Source organism: Xyrauchen texanus, chromosome 17, assembly GCF_025860055.1.
Source record: "Xyrauchen texanus isolate HMW12.3.18 chromosome 17, RBS_HiC_50CHRs, whole genome shotgun sequence".
In the NCBI taxonomy this organism is placed as follows: domain Eukaryota; kingdom Metazoa; phylum Chordata; class Actinopteri; order Cypriniformes; family Catostomidae; genus Xyrauchen; species Xyrauchen texanus.
In genome coordinates this window covers 41,542,410-41,564,835 of record NC_068292.1, presented here as the reverse complement: position 1 = coordinate 41,564,835, position 22,426 = coordinate 41,542,410, and the positions used below count along the sequence as shown (strand labels likewise).

The window sequence follows — 22,426 nt, the reverse complement described above, 5'->3', positions numbered from 1 at the left end:
GTACGACCTGCGTCAGACATGCTTGTGTCGAGTCTCGGGTGTGTTGCGTCATAAAAATAAAATGTTTAGGTCACTGTGTCGAGTTAAATATAGTTTAATACACAATCTTTAAACACATATAAAGATCCCTTAAAGATCGCATTTGTGCTCCATCAAGTGTTTTGAACGCAAGAAATTGTTTTCTTCACTGTATAAACTGTGTGTTGCTCACACTGCTGAAATTTCAATGACTGCCCTCTGGAGTAAACAGGTTTACAAGCTTGAATTTCTCAGTTAAGCATGGCGATTAAAGTGCGTTAATTTTTTTAACGCGTTAATTTTTGTCAAATGAATCGCACGTTATTAACGCGTTAAATCGACAGCCCTAATATTTTTATATCTGGAATTTGGTTTTCATCAGTGGAAATGTTTAGTTCAGATATCTATAACATGATTGTTACTAGTAAGATGGTCTTTTAAATGATCTGTAATTAAACTTCAATTTAATTATATCTTAAATGTAAAAAAAATATATATATATAATTAGCATTTTTACTAGTTGTAAATCGATTGTTAATAGCAGAAATGGGCATCTTTACTAGTTTTATTAGTTATTCATGTAAAAATTATCAATTTTTATTAGCTGATATTTAAAATTGCTATTTCAACTAGCAAGAAATGAATTGTAGATATGTGTAAGTGCAAAAGGAGTGAACATTAAATCATTTATTTAATTATTTAATTTTGAGTAATTTGGCCCTCCATGTAGAAACACCCATTCTTGACATAAAAAATATTAAAAAGTTTAATTAATGATATCCTAGTAGAATTCACTAGTAGAATTTCACAATGATGAATAAACCATTGTGGCAGGACGGAGGGCGGGGCCGGGTCGTGATTATACATACCCGGTCCCTTATCAGGCTAATTAAGCCTCCGAGAGGGATAAAGGCCGATTGCGGATGGTGGTGCGGCAGAGAGAGATTGTTTACGGACATGTCCGTCATGTGTGTGTTTGTCTTTTGTTTAAGTTAATCATTAAAATATTGTTTATATCGCCAGGCCGGTTCTCGCCTCCTCCTTTCCATTGAACTGCGTTACACCGTCCGCAATCGGCCTTTATCCCTCTCGGAGGCTTAATTAACCTGATAAGGGACCGGTTGTGTATAATCACGACCCGGCCCCGCCCTCCGCCCTGTCACCACCATTAAATACATAATGAAATTGTTTAAAAAAAAACTATAATATCATTAAATAAATAATGAAATCACAAATATCACAATAAATGAATGCCCCTTGTATTTCATTTTAGCATTAGTTTGGGTCCGTTTTCATTATAGCCAAATGAAAATGAAAAACATGAAGCTTGTGCTTATAAAAAATCCACCAATTTTAATTCATGCTCAAGCTTTGTCTTTCCATTTTCATGGTCACGGTTATCTGTGTCACTCAACGACAGTGGGCGTCACCTTTCAAAATCGTTTCAAATGTTTTTTTTGGATTTTATGATTAGTATAGAAAGTCAAACTTATTTAAACTTAATTAAACCATATTTATTTATTTAAACAAGTCTTGAAGTACATAATGAAATCGTAAAAAAAATAAAATATATATATATTTTAATTACTAAATAAATTGTTAAATGTCACTTGTAGGTATTTTATATTAGCACAAGTTTGCATCTATTTTATAAAATTGATTCAATAGAATTGATTTTTCATTTAAGCGAGAGCTTCGTGTTTTATTTTCAGAGTTACATTTATCGGCACATGGGAGAAAAGATAATGCAAAAATTGAAATGGACACAAACTAATGCTAAAATAAAATACAAGGGACATTTATTGATTTATTTAGTGATTTAATTATTCATTTAATGATTTAAAAGGTTTTTTAACTTTTTCATTATGTATTCAATGATGTATTTAAATAATGACGATTTAATTTCTAGTCATTTGGCCCTTTATATTTCCGAGACTAATTTTTGATATCAAGAATTAACATTTTTAGTAGTGTAAATCTAATTACTGATATCACAAATATGCATTTTCACTAATAGTAATTCCATAGCTGATATCAAGAATCAATGTAACTATAGATATCTATAATTCATATCCTTTACATGATAAAATGTCAAAAGGCTGATTCTTTGCTGATATTTATTTAATTGAACACTAATATTGAAATGATGTGGGTCATTATGTGCATCGCAACACTTCAGAGGTGTCATGTTCACTGTGTGGCGTTGAATATATTCGGGTATATTTAGTCATATTCTGTCTTTCTCTCTCCTCAGCAGATCCAGGATGCTGCGGATCAGGGCATCATGTTTGTAGGCTTCATCCAGGAGCCAGCTGGCCTACGCCCACACGTGCTGAGGCACGGAGAACCAGAGGAACCCTCGCTCTCCTTGCACTCCAGCCCTAGCTCGCTGCACGGCTCTGGGCAAACACCCAGCCCAAGTCCCCTAGAGGGTCCGGAGCTGTTAGATGAACCTGGAGTGGAGAACCAAGCGAGGAACTGGGGAGGTGAGGATCACACCGAGAACGTGAGAGCTTCTGAAGGTGGAGATGGAGATGAGTTCTTTGATGAGACATCGGGCATGTTGAAATCAGGATCTGGTGAAACACAGCAAGGAGATGCACTGACACACAACAACAATGATGCGGCCAAAATCGCAGACACAACTGAGAAACCAAGCAGGTTGCCCCTGGCTAAGAGTGGTGGGTTGATTGTTTTACAATACTTTACAGCATTTGTCGCTGTCCTTTTCTGCATATCACAGCCCCATTTGGCATATCGCAGCGGCATTTTGCGGCCCTCTTCATCCTATCGTGGTCTGTTTCAGCTTATCGTGCCCCGTTCAGCCCTGTCTTCCGGCCAGCACACCGGGAAATGTCCCGGTTCTCCCTATGGCCAGTCCGCCACTGCTTACCACCTTAGCATAACATTTATTGTTAAGTTATTATTCCCAACATTAGCTGTGGTTTTAAAACTTTGTTGAGGGTTTATTGGGTGGCATGGATGAGTGTGAGACTCCCGGCCTGAAATGATGTCCCAGTCCAGCCCTGGAACACAAGGAATGATGATATTTTATCATTTTCTTTTTTATTCACTAATATTGCAATATATACACAGCAATTCGCATTGTTTTTTCTTTTTTGCGATTAACATTTTTATTGGTTCATCTATTAGAGAGGAACAGCAAAACATATAGCCTCCCCAGTGTCCTGGAGATCCCCTCTTCAAGAGCTGCCACTCTGGACATCTCTGAACACCACTCCTGAAATGGGTGCACTCCAGCTGACTTCCAACTCCTTAAAATAATCTGTCTGGCAATCATAATACTAGTTAGGACCCAGTTTTTCATGTGTTTATTCTCCAAATTAATGACTGCCCCATTTCCTACAATATTCGCATTGTAAACGTAAACAATTAGATACATGAAAAATGTCACAATAACATTTCACGACAGTGATGACGCAAACAATATTCTAAAGGGTAATTCTTAAGAACCATGTCCTGGTCATATTTAACTCCGAACAAATACAAAGAAAATATGGAATTATATTTTACATATGTAGAAAAAAAAAAAAAAAAAAAAAAAAATATAAATATATATATATATATATATATATATATATATATATATATATATATATATATATATATATATATAATTTACATAATTTTCATGTGCTCTATATATATATATATATATGGCACATAGAAATTATGTTGCAGTGCAAAAATAAATAAATAAATAAAATATAAATAAAAATAAATAAATAAATATATATATATATATATATATATATATATATATATATGGCATATGAAAATTATGTCGTAGTGCAAAAATTAATAAATAAAAATAAATAATGATAATATATATATATATATATATATATATATATATATATATATTGTGAGATTATGATGAACTTTTTATATATACATAGTTCACTTTCAACAGTGTCCATTTGTGTTAATGAACTTCTTTTACATTTTAATAGTATGTATTATCTTTATTTTCATTTAATTGATATATAAATTAATTGATATGGTATATATATATATATATATATATATATATATATATATATATATAGCCATGAAAATTATATCATAAAAAAACTTTTTTTTTAATTATTTATAGTTTATTTATTTTTATTTATTTATTTTTGCACTGCAGCATAATTTTCAGGACACTTGAGACCACATTTTACCCCCCAATTCTCATTACTGTAACGTATATGGATGTTTTACTTTTATTATTCATATTAGGTTCAGTGATGATTCTCATTATTCATAATAATTTTTTTACTGTATTATGCTGTTGTACAATGTTTAGATTTTTTTTTTTTTTTTTTTTTTTTTTAAATCAGCAAAAATGAAAGTCAATACCAAGAGAGAACTTTAATAATATTTTATTTAATAATATTTTTTTTCACATTGCGGTAATGAGAATTTTATAATGACGTTGTTTTTATTTTTTGTTTGTTTGTTTTTTTGCACTGTGGTAATGAGAATTGGGGGATAAAATGTGCGGAACAGTCATGACAATAATACCACAATGTATGTAATGGCCTTAACTATAGGCTTCATTTTCTATATGCAAAATAACATTTCTTGTTTGATTTTGGAGTACAAAAGGGCCAGGACATTGTTTTGAAATTATTACATACTGCAGCTGACATGTTCAAATGTATTTAAACCGATTCGCAGTAATTTATGGAACATCCTGACTCTAACAGCATTTTTGCTACTAAAGTTTAAAGGAAAATTCAGAGTTCAATACAAGTTAAGCTCAATCGACAGCATTGTGGCATAATGTTAATCACCACATAAAATGTCATCTCGTCCCTCCTTTTCTGGGTTGCAGTGAGTCACACAATGGAAGTGAAAGGGGCCAATCCAATCATCCTGATTTTACAACTTTGTTGCCATGCCGATGTAACTGCACAAACGGCTGTAAAAACAACTGTACAGCTCAAACAATACGCAAGTCTTAACAGAAGAATTATTAAGTGCTTTTATAAAATTATAAGCTTAACAATATTACTTTTAACCCTTCATAAATTGGCCACATTCACTTCCATTGAAGTGCCTCACTGTAACCTCGATTTTTGCTTATTTTTAGGAGGGATGTTCCTTTTAATCGCATACTAGGAAGGATTGCAAAACTAGTCTGTCAAAACGTGACGTGATTGGTTGAAGTGATGACAGCACTAAACCATTTGTCTTTGTTTTCTTCTGGATGACACGCACTGTGACAGCATCTCACTGGCCTGTATTTGTCTTTTCATGTCTCAAAAAAGCATTGTCCCAGAGTCTTCAAGCAATGCTTTGACGTATGGGATTGGCTAGACTTGGCATTTACAGAAACACACACAGCGTGTGCGAGATTAGGCTTTGTTCACCCTTTTTTCCCCCGCAAGTAACCAGATGGCAAACCTCATTTCCAACATTAGCTAGGGAGCCATATTTGCTAAAACCGTGGCATTGTGCACAGCGCAGTGAAGCCATGTGAGTGATGCATACTGGGACTTCTTTGCCGGCAGCCCAAGCTTCCATCTGGATGAGGAAGTGGCATTGTCAGCAGTAAAATTATCATTCGGCTGCCACCGGTGGCCTCACGCCACGCCAGTTTCTCTCATTCAAACTGTAAAATTGATGGCTGCCTGGAGTCCATTTGTACAGTACTGTGTCTTTAAGACTTATCACCATGGCTGATAAATAAAGTCATGAATGCTCTTGGTGAACATCTATAATACATAATGGTGCTGGTCAGTGTGAAATGCTCACAGCTCAGATAAGGTGAGGGTTTGTCAAAGGGTTTTTACACCCTGCAGTGTAGCTTTGAAGCATTCATTTGGAAAGGAAAGGCATGCTTATTTGTACAGCATGTGCTTTACATATGCATACTTAAATGAGTCAAATAAAACTAATTTAAAGGGATAGCTCACCCAAAAATGAAAATTCTCTCATCATTTACTCACCCTCATTCCATCCCAGATGTGCATGACTTTCTTTCTTCTGTGGAACACAAAGATATTTAGAAGACTCCAGTGGATCGATTAATGTCTTCTGAAGCGAAACGTTAGGTGTGTGTAAAAAATAGATAAATATTTGAAACTTTTTTTAACTAAAAATGTTTGCGTCTCTCGTGACGTAAGCGCATATCCTCCTCTGCATAGATATTTATAAAATAGATACCTTATTAGCAGCTTTTCCTATGAACCCCGATACTGTTCAATTCAAACCGAATCAAACAGCTCCCCTTGTTGACCTTTCCAAGATGGCGCCTCAGTTGACGTATCCAAGCAGAAGAAAGAAAGTCATGCACATCTGGGATGGAATGAGGGTGAGTAAATGATGAGAGCATTTTCATTTTTGGGTCAACTAATCCTTTAATGGGGCCATTTTCTGGGCGACTCTCACAAAACCTGTCAAGAACATGCCCAGGTCATATTTCACCCCAAAATTCGCGTTGTAACTATTGTCATTAAAATCAAGCACATTCTCCTCTGCAATTCTCATTAACGTAAGCAAAAGTATCATCTCATTCTCATTATATTACATATTATATTATAGTCTCATTACTCACATTAAAATCATCTCATATTGTAATTTATTTAAATGTATTTATTTATAATGGTATACATTTGTTGTATATTTTAACCTGTTTTAAGATTCCCATCAAATTGAATTAATAAAACGTAAAATATTTTTTACATTTTTTTAATTTTGTTAAAGATTAATCAATTCAATTTGATTGAATTTCGTTATGATATTGACATGCATAAATCTTAAAAATATATTTTTGAGCGAATTCTTTCATTTGACCAAAACTAAAGGTCACTGCATGACAGTAATAAGGATCTTTTTCTCTCTCTCTCTCTCTCTGAAGTCCATTTATAATGTTGGTCAAGGTTTCTTGAACCAACAATGATGTCATAATTTAGTTTTTCATGTCTATTTTCCACCCTCTCTCTGACCCATAGAATTGAACAGATTGTTGCTACTGTACCTTTAAGACTTATATATGTTAATGACCTCTGGTATGATTGGCTAACCTCTGGGCCAAAGTGGGCTGTCATATGTTAATGAGCACATGTTGTGACGTCATAACTTTTAAGTTTTCTGAAAACAACATTTTTGCAGCTTAGTTTTAATAATTAACTACTTCAATCATTTTAAATGTTGGAGTAGGTATACATAGACCTTACTTTCTTATTTTAAAACATTAAGAAAAATCAGGTTTTCCATTTAAATATCCTTTGTAGGCTAAAACAAAGGACTTTTTGATTGTAGTGCAATGTAAAAGTAGGAGAAAGAGTGACACATTTTGAACGTTAAAAAAATCTATTTATATCTCAAAGTAATGACTGTTTCAAAATAAGCTGTTGGGATGCAATCCATGTCCAAATATTTCTGAAGTTATCAGTTTCTCTGAAGACGGGGGTCAGGACTTTGGGGAGATTTATTTAGAAATGCGTTTGTGTTGATGTGATGCATTGCAAATGTAGAGGATTAGGCAAACACAGCATTGATGCTGATGACACATTGTTCTTTGGCTGTGCTAACTGCAGATATACAGAGTGCTTGAACTTGTCTAAAGGGTCAGGAGTGATCACACTGAGTTTGAAGGACTGTAATTGGTCGCAACTGCACGTTTGCTTGTTTCCCAGCCACTCGGCAAACACTTTGGAAGCCCCTTTGGAAGTTAGAAAACAGACATTTGAAAAAAAATGCAGTCACTTTCATTACATTGAATTTTGTGTCATCTACTGTAACCGGTTGTATTCAAACCTTTATGGCAGCCAGACATGTAGTTGAAAATATTTAAAGGAATATTCCAGAGTCATTACAAGTTAAGCTTAATTGACAGCATTTGTGGCATAATGTTGATTACCACAAAAATGTAGCATGATTTTAGTGTGATGAAATTGCTTACTAACCTTTTCTGTGTAAAGTTCTATCCAATTTTACAACTTAGTTGCCATGACAACGTAACGCCATTGAACGACTGTAAAAAAAAGTATGATTTTAACAAATTTGCAGCTCAAATAATACACAAGTTGTAACAAGAATTAATGTCAGGGCTTTCATACAATTATAAGCTTCACTTTCTGCCATTAAATCCTCCAATAATTGGCCCCATTCACTTCTATTGTAAGTTGCCAACAGTAACCTCGATTTTGTACTTTTTAACTTTTTTTAAAGAAAAGGAGGGACGAGTCCATACATTTTTTTTTTTTTTTATTGTAATCCATATTTTGCCACAAATGGTGTCGATTGAGCTAAACTTGTATTGAACATTGAATATGCTTTTAATTTTTTGGTGTATCTCATGAAAACATTTCCACATCACATTTCATCCAAAAAAGGATAAAAAGAAAGCCTATTTTTGACATTATTATCATGACAATTCATCATTACTTTAATGCCAAAAATTTAGGCTGATTTAGATTTTTATATTAAATAAATATAGTGTTCGTTTACTATAATACAGTAAAATATGTATTGTACATTTATGAGAATCGTCATTGTAGAATTGTCTGGAAAATGATTGTCACAATCCCCAAAATAAACGCTTTATAAGAAGCACATTTACATGCACGATATTACACTGATTATGCTTAATTAGCCAACAACGTGTAAGGTCATCTAAATGTCTTCAATGTTTTACTTTATCGGGGTAAGTTCATAAACTGTTTAAGCAAAAATACGATCGGCACAAATGACTAGATTTTGTGTTGCATGTAAACACCCTTACCACAATTCTTAGCTGCTTATCCAAAGCGTCCAAGTGTTGTGCGCATGTTTTGTAATTTTGAGAGAGAAAAAAGTGCAGTTTTCTTGTGCATTGGATATTTCTTTTTAAATAAGCTGATTTTTCATAGTTAGCAGCCTATTGCTGTGCATGGAAACGTACTGTTTTTTTTCTTCCAGTAAAATCTAATTTCTTATTTCGTTCATTTGATCTAGGAGTTCAACTATGGCCGGTACATGTTCATGACAGGTTTATTCTTAAAAAATAATTCTCAAAAGTCATTCCTACCTTGGAGCTATGCCCAATCGGTTTGTGCATGTACTCCAAAACATTAAGCTGTGGCGCTGCAAGTTTAAATCTGGTATGCCTCATTGCCTGACCTTTCCTTAAAAGTAGCAACAACAAGGCTAACAATTTTATAGTTTCGAGTCGGTCATATAAAGTGCAACTTGTACTGTTGAAACTAACAGTAAATTGGTTTAAGGGAAGGGTAATAGATTCACCTGTGTGCCCATCTGATGTACTGCTACTTTATTGAAACCGAGCAGAAATAAAATAACAATTAATGATTCATTCTTGCTGTGATTTGAATTGCGAGTGCATTTGACTAAGAAGCACGTTCAACTCTCTCTCTCTCATGTACATTGCCTGGTTCTGTCAGAGGCAGGTAATAACTCAATACAGTCAGCGGCAATCTTAATGATCGCAGCCAGAACAAAAGTGCATCCATATTTATCTTACCGGTCAATTTCCCATTAGTTGTAATATAGATCTGAAAATAGAGCGGTTTCATAGGCCGCAAAAACAAATTCATCTTACACTAGCGTAATCCATTAGGTGACCTCTCTTTCTCTTTGTGGCAGATGTAAACATCATTTGTTTTCCTGCAAAACATAATCTCGTTTAGGGGAATGGGTGGTCAGTTCTCCCAAATACTTGCTCAAGGTTGCCACTACGTCACCTAATTTCCCTAATTACACTCTATCTCCACTAGACCAGGTCTAGTGGTCTCCCAAATGGCTTTAGAGGGATTTTAAGCACTTTTTGGCTGGCTATAGGTTGGGAAACCATCTTTGACTAGCTGCATCTCTTAGCTAGTCTTCCAGCTAAAAACTTTTCAGCTGCCCTGGCTTGGAGACTGTCCTAATCCAACTTAGACCATTTTAAATCAGTTAAAACCAGCAGCTAAGCTGCTTTTTTCCAGCAAGTTAGACCAGTATGTATTTGGTTTGTGCTGGTTTGAGCTGGTTTAGTGCTCGTCCTTCTTGAAGTACTGCGTAGCCATGCTGACCTCACTAGTGAAGCTGGTTGAACACCATGGTCTTTGTGGGGAAGTCGGTTGACCACTGACGCTTTACTAGTTAAGCTAGTTAAGAAGCCCGATTGGAACACCAACACACTAGCATCCATTGAGGCCAATTTATATTGTTTTATTGCATATATGCATTGATTCCTGCTTTAAAGTCCTGCTTTAAAGCTTTAAAATGACAAGCACTTTGTGTTGGTCAAGCGAGTGTCACTTTTTTTGTGTGGATGTAATGTCGTTTGGTTCCTATTCATAGTTCTTGTTTTCATGGTCATTGTCAAGTCATAGTCTAGTTTTGTTGTTCTTGTTTCTTGCTTTGGTTAATAGCTTTATTTGATACGTTCTCGTTTTGGATTTAAAATGTTTGCACATTTGATTACTTTGTGTACTCACAGAACGGTTTTGTACTCAAAGACATCAACGCAGAACTATAAATGCAAACCACTGAACCTAGGCTCCACGTAGTGGACAATGCAGAAGTATAAATTAGCCTTTACTTTGAACTAGAGATAGACCGATATATCAGTTTTACTGATAAAAATTTGCAAAAACCGATGCAGATAGCTAGCTACCGATAGTCTCCATCATTTTAAAATAAGAGTCCCTGGTGTATTTCAAGCTTTTTTTTTATAGTTAAAGGTCCTGTGTTATGCACAAAATCTGATTTTTTTTTTTGTTATTATAGGGATTTTTGGTCACACAATTAACTGCTTTTGGGATTTTATTCATTTTAGACTCTTGTAGCTTCAATGTCTGTTCCTCTCACATTAAGGAAAGACAAAGAAATGTTTTATTAATTTATAAATAGATTTATAAATAGATTTAAAAAAAAAAAAAAAACACTGGTCGATTAATCGGTTAACTGCCTTTTCCACTGCCTTAGTTATCGTAACGACAAAATCCACTATCGGTTGACCTCTACTTTGAACCAACATAACGTCTGAATTCCACAACCTAGTCATCTGATTCGCTGTATTCTGTCTACATAGACAGCTGTCTTTTAAGGAAGCATAATAACTGAATTTGGAATGCTCTGTTTACAATTGACACTCCATAAGCGCACTGGAGACTTGATTCACAATTGATGCCTTAAAATGCTGCCTACATGGACAGATCACTTGGTTTTGGAACAGAGCCAATTTATTTAGGTTAGCAGGGAACATGTTACTTTTTCACCTGTGAAGGCTTCAATAAAAATTTCAGTAAGTAAAAGGAAAAGTTCACCACAAAAACGGAAATATATCTATTGCAATAATTGTTTTTCATGTGTCTACAGGAGCCGAGCTCTTTGGTTTGTTTAACTACCCCGGTCGCCGTGAGGGACAGTTGAAGTACTACACGGTTAAAGTGCCTCTACGAGTGCATTCGCAAGGGGAAGGAATCTGCACCATAGAGGCAAACTGGCTAGATCACATGACTCAACATTTCAACAACGGCGCTTCACTGGTGGACGGATACTTCCAGCTGGCCAATGACAATGGTGAGAGTAAGTGGTGATACTGTTGAAACTCAAAAAGCTTCTGCCTCTTAATACATCATTTATTTTCTTCAAAGAAACAGACATTTCCTTTTGATTTTGTGCCATTTCTGTTATCAAAATATTCTAATGATAATACCATGAAGGTGTGGCCGATATACCAGTTAAAGCGATATACCGCTAAATGTGTCAACGGGTAAAAATTTTTGAGGATGGTCTATATTGCAGTAAAATTAATGTCTCTCTTTGGCGAAGGCCCCGTCTGGTGGCCCGAAGAAGTTGTACTCGGAACCGTGATATCCTGCCGGAGATGGGAGGCAGGGTCGAGGACCCTACCCCCGTGCAGGACGGGACTCAACGGGTGGTGGTGGGGTGGTGGAGGTTGCCGTGTTAGCACACTGAAACAGCAATGTGATAGATTGTGAGCAGACTTATAAAGCAACGGCTTACATGTGATTGGCTGGAAATTACCCAGCTAATGGTGCGATGATGTACAGCTGCTAGTCTTCCCGCTGCGTTTACATTGAACGACCAAAAATGTCAAGGATATCGCATTAAAAAATTTAGCTTATATTGCCCACCCCTAATATAGTGGTACTTTGATATATACCATGGCTCTGGTTGATAACCATATTCATACAAACTGCTACTTAAATGGTATTGCTATTCAAATAATTTAATGGTGCCTCCAAAAGTAAACATTATATTATCTTTTTGTTTTTTCAATGATAAACTTTTATAGTTATATAAGGGTTATTATATTAATAGGTAGTAATAGCGCTCTATGACTACCTATTAATATAATAACCTTATTGGTTATTGGTTATGCACATAGTCAATATTTGGCCAATTTGAGTTATTAAATATTATAAATATGTATTTGTAGATGTCATTAAATTATATACGGTGTATATATATATATATATATACTCTGTAATTATAATCTAAAAATAAAGTATTATTTATCAACTCATTATTGTGACTATAAGTGACAAAGATTCAGTAACTCATAGATCTCCTTCGAAGCAATTTTTACAAAATGTAATTAGTTTGTTATTATGTTTCTGCGTCTCTATTTTCTGTCTCAGTAAATAAGCATCCCATTAAAATCCCTTGCGGGGTTTCGCTCGCTCAAGTGCATTGAAAGTATTTACAGAATATAATTCAGTGTGCAGTGGAGATAGTCATCTCTGCTGTGGATCTCATTTCACTGAGGGAAAAACACCAGTGGTTTGAGCTTAGCATTGTGCCTTTGATGGCTAACCCAATATAGGTTGTTTTGTGGCTGGGTTATAACATTGGGGACATTTGGGGCATGACATTTGTCATCATTTAAGAGCTTTCTGGATCTTCATGTGGTTAGAGAAACTAGCAATGGTACTGTGGCAATGACGTAAAAAACCAAGCCCCATGTTAGTTAATTCATTTTCCAAAATGATTCCCTGTAAACTTAGTAAACCACTGCAATGTTCTGTGCAACTCTAAAGAGGAAATTCAAAATAGTCACTGTGCAAAAGCAGAAATGAACTAGATCTTGATATGTTCTAAAGTGAATGTAATGGTGCTTGCCGGTGCAAAAGTCGGCAGCACAATGCTAGTGTGTTTTGGGAGGTTGCCCGGGAGTTACTCAGGGGTTCTGATTAGTTTTTAGCATGTTGTTATGTTGCTGCTAGGGTTGTGAGTGATTTTTAGGTGGTTGCTTACTGGCCAAAGTCAGTAAGTAAAGTCTGGTCAGGATATGGCTTGGGTCCCTCCTTAAGCGTAAGTCTATGGACATTTTTCACCTTTGCGTGGTCATCCACCAAGAAAATATCTGTAAATATGATCACTCATAAAAGAAATAGCACACCTCTCTTCAACAAGATGCATGATTTGAGGTGGGTTGTTTTTGTGCTCTGTCTCTGGCTCAAAATGTAGTTTTTGATCATTTTTTACCAGTGAAGGATAAACATAAATGATGATCAAAGCAAAAATATTAAATGACATGGATCACTATTTACTGAGTAATTCATTACTTTATGGAGGGGGCTCAAAATAAAAAAAGATTGCTTATGATTTTGGAGCAAACTACAGATCGAAAACATACTTTAGATGCATTAGAAAGGCAGTTGCATCATTTATTTTTATATATTTATTTATTTTATTTATTTTTACTCTGAGATAGGTAGGTCTTTTGCTAATATCAGTTGACTTCAGCACCTCTTGTAACATTATATGCCAATGGTGTTTTTATTTTGTGTTGTTTTTCCAAAGTTGGAGTGTCTATAACTCCAGAAGTATTTAAGATATCCTTTTAGATTCTGGTTCTGAAAAACTTTAATTTTCTATCTTATTTTTAACGCCCTATATGGTTAAATCCCATATATTTGGAGCTCTCAGTGTGGCTCCCTCTGAAAATGAAATGTCATGCTGTATAATTTGAGGTGAGTCATTGAGTGTCAACTCTACCAGATATCCTCGGCTCTTTTATTTTTTTACTGGTGAAAGATAAACATAATTTATGATGAAATTCCAAATAATAAATGGCATGGGTGGATATTTGCAGAGTAATCCATTATTTTGGTGAGTGGGGTCAAAATGACAATTTTCGCCTTTGATTTTTGAGCAAATTTGCAGGTAAAAACAAAATCATAGAATGGTGGCATCATCATTATTTTATTTTTACACAGAGATAGGGAGGTCTGTTACCAGAATCAGTTTACTTCAGCAACCCTTAATTTAATTTGATAATTTCGTAAATATTCGACTGGCACTTAATGGGAAAAAGGTTCCCCACCTCTGCTCTAGAAGTATTAAATATGTCTTAATGTGCTTTTAGATTCTGGTTCTGAACAACATTTTTCTATCTTCATTTTTAGGACCCTATATGGCTAAATCCCAGAGATATTGGGTTCTCAATGTGGCTCCATCCAAAAAAATTTCAATGGTCGAAAACCAAATGTGGGTTACATGGGACAAAGCTAGATTTCTTGTCCTACAAAACAAAGCTCTGAAATATAAAATAAAATAAAATATACCCTATTTATTCACATAAAACAATAATGCCTATATATATATATATATATATATATATATATATATATATATATTAGGGCTGTCGATTTAACGTGTTAATTCAGTGCGATTAATTTTTATTAAAAACAACTTGTTAAAAAAATTTACGAAATTTATCGCAATGCCCCCGGACCGTAATAAGGAAGATTTCTGAGAAATGCAAGCTTGTAGTTCCACCTGTTTACTCCAGAGGGCAGTAAGTGGAACTTCAGCTGTATGAGCAACACACAGAATATACAGTGAAGAAAACAACCAGAGAGCACAAAACAGACATTCGTTACATTCTTGCGTTAAAAACACTTGATGGAGCGTAAATTCAAACTAAGGGATCTCAAGATGTGTTATTTATTAAACTATATTTATCTTGACACAGTGACCTAAATATTTTACGTTTATGATGCAACGCACCCGAGACGCTACACAAGCATGTCTGACGCTTGTTGAAATTGACGGGTCCTTAAACAAGCCCTCATAATAAATCTCTGATTGATAAATTGACTTGTGTAATGGATTGCTGTGAACTGTGTGTCAATGATTGACTTATGATCAATAATATGGTAGTAAACAATACATTGTATTCTAAAGCCGCTTATTGTATTGTCTTATCAATGATGAACTCTTCTGCCATAAAAATGTAATGCATTTTAATTATCTGAATATTCTTTTATTATATATATATAATTTTAAAATATTTAAAGATAACTATGTGTAATTATTTCATCATTATATATTGAATTATTGTTATATGAGGGGCTTTCACAGCAAATATTTGTATATGCGATTAATCACGATTAATTAATCGGGACACTATGTAATTAATTCTATTAAAACATTTTATCAATTGACATCCCTAATATATATATATATATAATGTATATATTATATATGTAGGTATTATTCATGTCTGTAGCAACGCACCAAACTTCAGGACATAAGGTTAGGGGTTTGGTCAAATAACTTGTGCTACAGACATGAATGAGACCTTAAATCGTACAGTTTTTTGTGATCAGACTTTTTACCTAATGTAAAATATTGTGACCTGGACATGTTTTGGTGAGATTCACTCATTGAATCTGGCTCTGGTGGGGTTTTGTTTGATGAGTGTGCGTCCTTCCTTCACATATTACTGATGTGTTAATGTTTACAGTGAGAAGACACTGTGGGAGTTCATCACCATGGAGTTCTCATTATACATTCACAGATCAGACTCAAAGAGAAGCTAAATTTGGAGAGATGTGGACCATGTGCTGCTCACAGGCCTGATAATAAACGCGACTGCTGCCTTCATATAATCAGACACTTTTGAAACGTGTTCATGCTGGCAGGACTTTGATAGCACATTTTTCAGAGACTCCACGGGGTTGCTAGCACCTCACCTTCCCCCATCTTTAACAGGCCATTCAGGTTCAAGTTGTTTTTTTGGCACGTGTCATGGACATTAACTGCATACTTTATCCCATTCATTTTCTCCATAGGGGTCATGCTTATTAAGGATAACTTATAAACCTTTATTACCGTGAGCTCCGATGATTTTAGTCAATGGAATATGCTTCGGCTGAATCTGTCAGTTAATGCCATTTCAAATGAGTTTTTTAAAAATCATGTTTAATAGCACAATTCCTGGTGAAGAAAGAAACTATCCACCAATCAGAGAATATCTGTGAACAAAGCCTGCCAAAAGAGCTCTGCAGTGACTGCTCACTTCCATGACCCATTGAGAATGATGCAATAGATTCGTCTCCCTACACTCACAAACTATAGAAATATGCATATACTGTATTTGGATATGTCTGAATATTTTATGTATTACATTCAGCAACTTTAATCAACGCTTTTTGTTGTTGTTGTTGTTGTTGTTTGTACAAAAAAAAAATATGTTTGACTTTGTAATGCTTAATCATTTGCAATGCTTCATGGGATTGTACTTCATTACCTCATGAAAAATGTCTTGTTCCTTTTTTCTTTTTGTCCAATTTTCAAATATTTTTTTGCTTCAAATCAATGTTTGTAATGCTGTGTGTGGAGCGGAGGGGGGCGGGGGCGGGTCGGAATATCACGCGCCCGGTCCCCAATCGGCCTGATGAGGCGCACGAGGGATAAAGGCGGCCGGTGACGATGGTTCGAGAGAGAGAGAATTACGGGCGTATCCATCATGTGTGTGTTTATGCTTGTGCTTTTGGTTTAAGTTTCCATTAAATTATGATTTAATCATAATCCGGCCCCGCCCCCCTCCGCTCCACACTGTGATTTACTTCAGAGCTGGATGATTTGGTTCATAGCTTAGAACTCTTATAAATAATTTTATGAAATAAAATAAAACATTTATTGGAAAAATACTTCCGGAACCAAGTCAGCTAAGAAAAAGTGGGCAGGCACTGTTGCATGCTATTACTATTGCTCATACTTAATTTGATATTTTTACAATATTAAAAGTAATACTTGCATTAGCATAAATAAATAAATGCAATAAAATGCATTTTGACATTATTTTCAGTCGAGTTAAGCACATTTCCCCCCCATATTCTCAGCCTAATCTCATGAAATTAACGTGAACATGAACATTTTTGCAATTCAAAATGAACGTGCTGTATAACACGCTTAGCCGTAGTTTTCCAGTTAAATGTTCAGCAGGGCGCAAAAGCGAGTAAAATGGTGTCGTATTCTGACGAGGTTTAAAGGTGAATTTTAGAACTTTTAGAATTTTAGTAGTTTTTAAAACATACTAAAACTTTCTCCTGAACCTAACCAATAGTGTTTTAAAATGCAGACACAAAATTAAAGGAACATATTCTGAAGCAACCACGTCATTTTGTGTCGCTTTTATGCCTCTGTCTTGTCACGTGTCAGCTTGAGTTCATGGCTGGACTTGAACCGGGGTCCTCTAACTCAGAGTTGAATGCTCTATGAGGATGAGGTACCATGCAAGCTAATCAAGTTGGAATATGTGTATATATGTAGGTGGGTCTGTAATACAAGTATTAAAATGTATCGTTTTTCAAAAGATGCATTAGAGTAAAAATGTGTCTATATCATAACATAGCAGGTTCTGAGTAATAGAGAGAAAAATAAGTATTTATAAAGCCATAATCAGTGAGAGTGAATAAAACACAGCTGTTGTAGCACCTCTAGTGTTCATTTGTCCAGGAATATACAGGGAATTGTACCTGTATACGTTTGCAAATTCTCATTATGTTAATGCATCCTGACTATATATATATATATATATATATATATATATATATATATATATATATATATATATTATAATTTAATCTTTATCTGTTTTATGTAATTAAATGATTGATTATTCATCAGAATCTGCCCTCCAGTTGGCTTTGATATAGAGTTTATCCGCCAGTCCAGAGGTGCACGGGGGGTTTTGTGGTAGCTTAAAGTCTCTTGATGGATTCTGCTCTTTGTTGTTGCTGTTGGTGTGGTGTTCTGCTCCACTGATTTACTCTTACACCTCGTCTGTGCCCCCGTCTACCTCAGTTTCAGTGACATTGAAGTTGTCCAGGAGAATGTTCTTTAAAAAAGAAGCTTACCTTTACCTTCCGTCCTCTTTTAAGTGATTTTTCACCCCAAAAATAAAATGTATGTTATTGTTTACTTCAAACCTGTATGACTTTCTATCTTCTGGGGTACACAAAAGGATAATTTTTTAAGAATATCCTGGCCGGGGGAGGTGGGTAGCTCAGTGGTAAAAGACGCTGGCTACCACCCCTGGGGTTCGCTAGTTCGCTAGTTTGGAGTGACTCCAGCCAGGTCTCCTAAGCAACTTACACTAAGTAGTGTCACATGGGGTAACCTCCTCATGGTCACTATAATATGGTTCGTTCTCAGTGGGGTGCGTGATGAGTTGAGCATGGATGCTTTGTTGGAGGGCATGAAGCCTTCACACGCACTATGTCTCCATGGCAACGCGCTGAAATAGCCACGTGATAAGATGCGCGGGTTGACAGTCTCGGATGCGGAGGCAAATGGGATTCGTCCTCTGCCACACAGATTGAGGTGAATCACTATGCAACCAAGAGGCACATTGGGAATTGGGCATTCCAAATTGGGAGAAAAAAAAAGGAAAATCCTGACTGCTCTTTTCCATATAATGAAAGTGAATGTGGACTGAGGCTGTCAAGATGCTAAATAATATAAAAGCACCATAAAATTATCATAAACATCAAGTGATTATACTACTTGTGTGCTATAATCCAATTCTTCTGAATTCATATGATCTTTTGAGGAGAAACAGATGTAATTTAAGGTATTATTCACTGAGAATTTCAACATTTGTCCTAGCTGTATTATGCATGTTAATGAGAAAAGTAGCAATGTACGATTTTTTTTGTTTGTTTGTTTTTTGTTTGTTTTGTTTTTTCCAGACAACTTGAAAGTTGTATAAAATCATCTGGACTATTATATGATACTTTATGCTGTGATTTCAGAGCTTGACAGCCCCAGACCTCATTGACTTTCATTATATGGAAAAGAGTGGCCAGAATATTCTTTTTGTGTTAAATTGAATAGAAAAGTCATACAGGTTTGAAACGACATGAGAATAAGTAAATGTGGTTTCCATGGTGAAAACAGTAGGAGGCAGAAGTCATTTTTAATGCGATGGGTGTGGCATTAATGGAAGCCTGAGTGAGTGCCGCCCATATTGAATTTGTAAATCTTGATGCTCTCAGCTCAAAGCAGGCATCATAAGTTCACAATTAAAGATTCATACACTCCACAGGAGAGCAACATGGCAAGCAACACACTTATTACATTTCCAGGTGTAGCTCCTGCTGAAAAGATGCAAATTATGTTGACTAAAAGGTTTCTTTTGTACAACTTCTGCACCGTGCAAAACCACTCCTCCCCTCCCCTGAAAAGAATACACACCCGCAGCTGCGCCACATTCACGCGTCTGACTATTCATGCTGTTCTGCCTATATATGCAGATACAGTGAAGGCACAGATATTCAGCGCATGAATTTCCAATAAGGTATTATTTTGCCATGAAAGGAATATTGGTGATCCCTCCACTGTCATTTTCCCATTGCACAAAAAGGATTGGTGCATGAATGGAACCACTTTGGCAGGTCCAAGAGAAAGAGACAAAGAGACTGTAGTGAATGGCATTCAGGTACACACAAACAACACACCTAATCGTGACTTAAAGGTGAAGTTTGGATTTCTTTTCAGTTTTAAAGGATTTGCTCATCCTCATGTTGTTCCAAACTGGTATTATTTCTTTATTATGTGGAACACAAAAGGATGTTTAAATGTATATATCTGTCTTGCAGTACATTAGCGGTGATAGTGACAGTTTGAAGCTTGAAAAAGGACCTTAAAGTTTCATAAAAGTTGTCCATCTGATTTTTGTGTCATATTCCAAGTCTTCTGAAGGCATATGAAATGTTTTGGTGAGAAACAAGCTGAAATGTAATTTTGTTGTGAAGCTCTTGACATTCATGGTGCATTAATGAGCTCTATAAGAGGAGCTCGTTCAAAGTCACAAAATAACTAAACATACTTAAAACAACATAACTTCACCTGAGAAATAAAACTGTAAGATTTGTTTTATCCCCTTTTCTCCCAATTTGGAATTCCCACTACTTAGTAGGTCCTCGTGGTGGGGCGGTTACTCGCCTCTATCCGGGTGGTGGAGGACAAGTCTCAGTTGCCTCCGCTTCTGAGACAGTCAATCCACGCATCTTATCTCGTGGCTCATTGTGCTTGACACCGCAGAGACACACAGCATGTGGAGACTCATGCTACTCTCTGCGATCCACGCACAACTTACCACACGCCCCGTTGAGAGCTAGAACCACTAATCGTGACCACGAGTAGGCCACCCCATGTGACTCTACCATCCCTAGCAACCAGGCCTGTCAAAACTCCCTGAGCTACCCAGGCCCCCTGTTCATCCTTTTCTATAAAAAAAGCAAACATTGTCGTTACAGTGAAGCGCTTACAATGGAAGTGAATGGGAGAAATTCATAAATGATAAAATACTCACTGTTTCAAAATTATAGTCACAATGGGGGCCTGGTTAGCTCAGCGAGTATTGACGCTGACTACCGCACCTGGAGTTGCGAGTTCGAATCCAGGGTGTACTGAGTGACTCCAGCCAGGTCTCCTAACAACCAAATTGGCCCGGTTGCTAGGACTTTGCAAAAAAAATGTGATCAATTCGTATTTATCACTACTAACCTTTTCTGTGTTAAGTCATATCCAATTCTACAACTTTGTTGCCATGACGACGTAATGCTATAAACTCTACAATGAGCGTAAAAGTGGCTATTTAAACAGTTTACAACTCAAATAATACACAAGTTTTAACAGAATAATTCATGTAAGTGCTTTTAACAAATTATAAGCTTCTTACAGTACACTAAGTAAAACGTACACTATAGGTCATCCATTGAGCTACATTCAAATAAATGCTTTATTGGAAGTATTACTATTGTGATTGTAATATAATGGAAATCTGCCCCGGTAATCAATAAAATGTGTCTTTATTCTGAAATTCTGGTCATAGCATGTCACCAAAGGAATGGTGCTGCCAGATCATTGCTCTGTTTGTTTGCAACCCAACTTCTGTCTCAACAAATGCCGTGAGTTTGGGGGCGGGTCTACCTGTTTGTCCCACCAATGGAAGATGAAGGACTGTTTGGGAAACCTGTTTGGAAACAATTATTACTTTTGTCAATTCATTTGATGCCACGAGAGATGCAAAAATGACACACTTTACCTTTACTGGCTCATCCAGCTCTATCAACCCCACTCTATCTTGGCCTGTTTCTGTCCCACGTTGTAAAACATACATGAGTTTTCTCAACCATTAGCAACTCTCTCCGACATGTTGAAACTTAAACGCCATCAGTCACAGTTGACCCGACCAGACTAACTCCACATATTCCAACAGCCTCACTCCATCAAACTGACAATTCCTCGCTCTCACCTGTCAATCTCATAAACGCCCCCCTCAAAGGACTGACAACTTATTGAGCCCACATTTGTTGTGTCTGTAAAAAAAGACCACTCTCAGACTGTCTCACCTAAGACATCACTGTCTATCCAGACGAGCTGCCCAGCTGAGGCAATCTCCCAAGTGGACTTTTCCAATTACATTCCCAAGTGGGAACATCTGATATAGGGGGGCCAGAACAGTGCCCCCATTTGAAAGGCCTGTAAGATGCCTTCAATTGAGTAATGGCAGCCTTAAATAGTTTTCATTTGATGGAAGAACAAAGGCGACAGCCACCATTCCCCTCCCTTTCCGCAGAAAACCCCCTCCGAAGTGCCCCGCCAGGGTCCAACCCACAGTCGCCCATCCTTCAGACCCGCTATAATGTAATCTGGAGTGTCTCCCAGAGCAGACAGGGGCAGCACAAACCGTATTAGTGTGTAAATGCAGGAGGGGTAATAAGGAAGCTCTCCAGCCAAGAGAGGATGCAGAAATAACACTAGATGCAAGTTGGTTCCCAGGCGCCCTTGCTCTCATCTTTAATACTCAACAGAGCTTATTATTCGCCCATATATGAAGATGACTCTAAAACAGGGCCAAGTTGAGGAGCCACATGGGGTGACAGTGATGTCAGGCCATTAAAATGTGTGGCTCTTACTTTTGAAAAAGGTTTAAAAGGGTTTATTTATTTAATCTGGAATGTTCTAGATTCCTATATGGACATCTTGGCTAATTAGGATGGTCATTCATTATTCTCTGTCTGCCTTGTTTCTGTCACTCTTTCTTTGAAATATTTTAAATGACTCCCCGTGTCCTCTTCCAGCATCTCTTCTTCCTCTACTGATAGTTTTATGACCTAGATTTCCCCCTAGAGTTAAC

The 22,426-nt window shown here is 36.2% G+C and overlaps 1 protein-coding gene across 1 annotated transcript in view; it reads left to right on the top strand.

Moving 5' to 3' along the window:
* Positions 1 to 22,426, top strand: part of LOC127657846 (raftlin-like) — a 112,246-nt gene that overhangs the window by 63,062 nt on the left and 26,758 nt on the right. The window contains exons 5-6 of the mRNA XM_052146788.1: positions 2,273 to 2,699; positions 11,338 to 11,547. Coding sequence (XP_052002748.1) covers positions 2,273 to 2,699; positions 11,338 to 11,547 — 637 coding nt within the window. The remainder of the gene's footprint in view (positions 1 to 2,272; positions 2,700 to 11,337; positions 11,548 to 22,426) is intronic.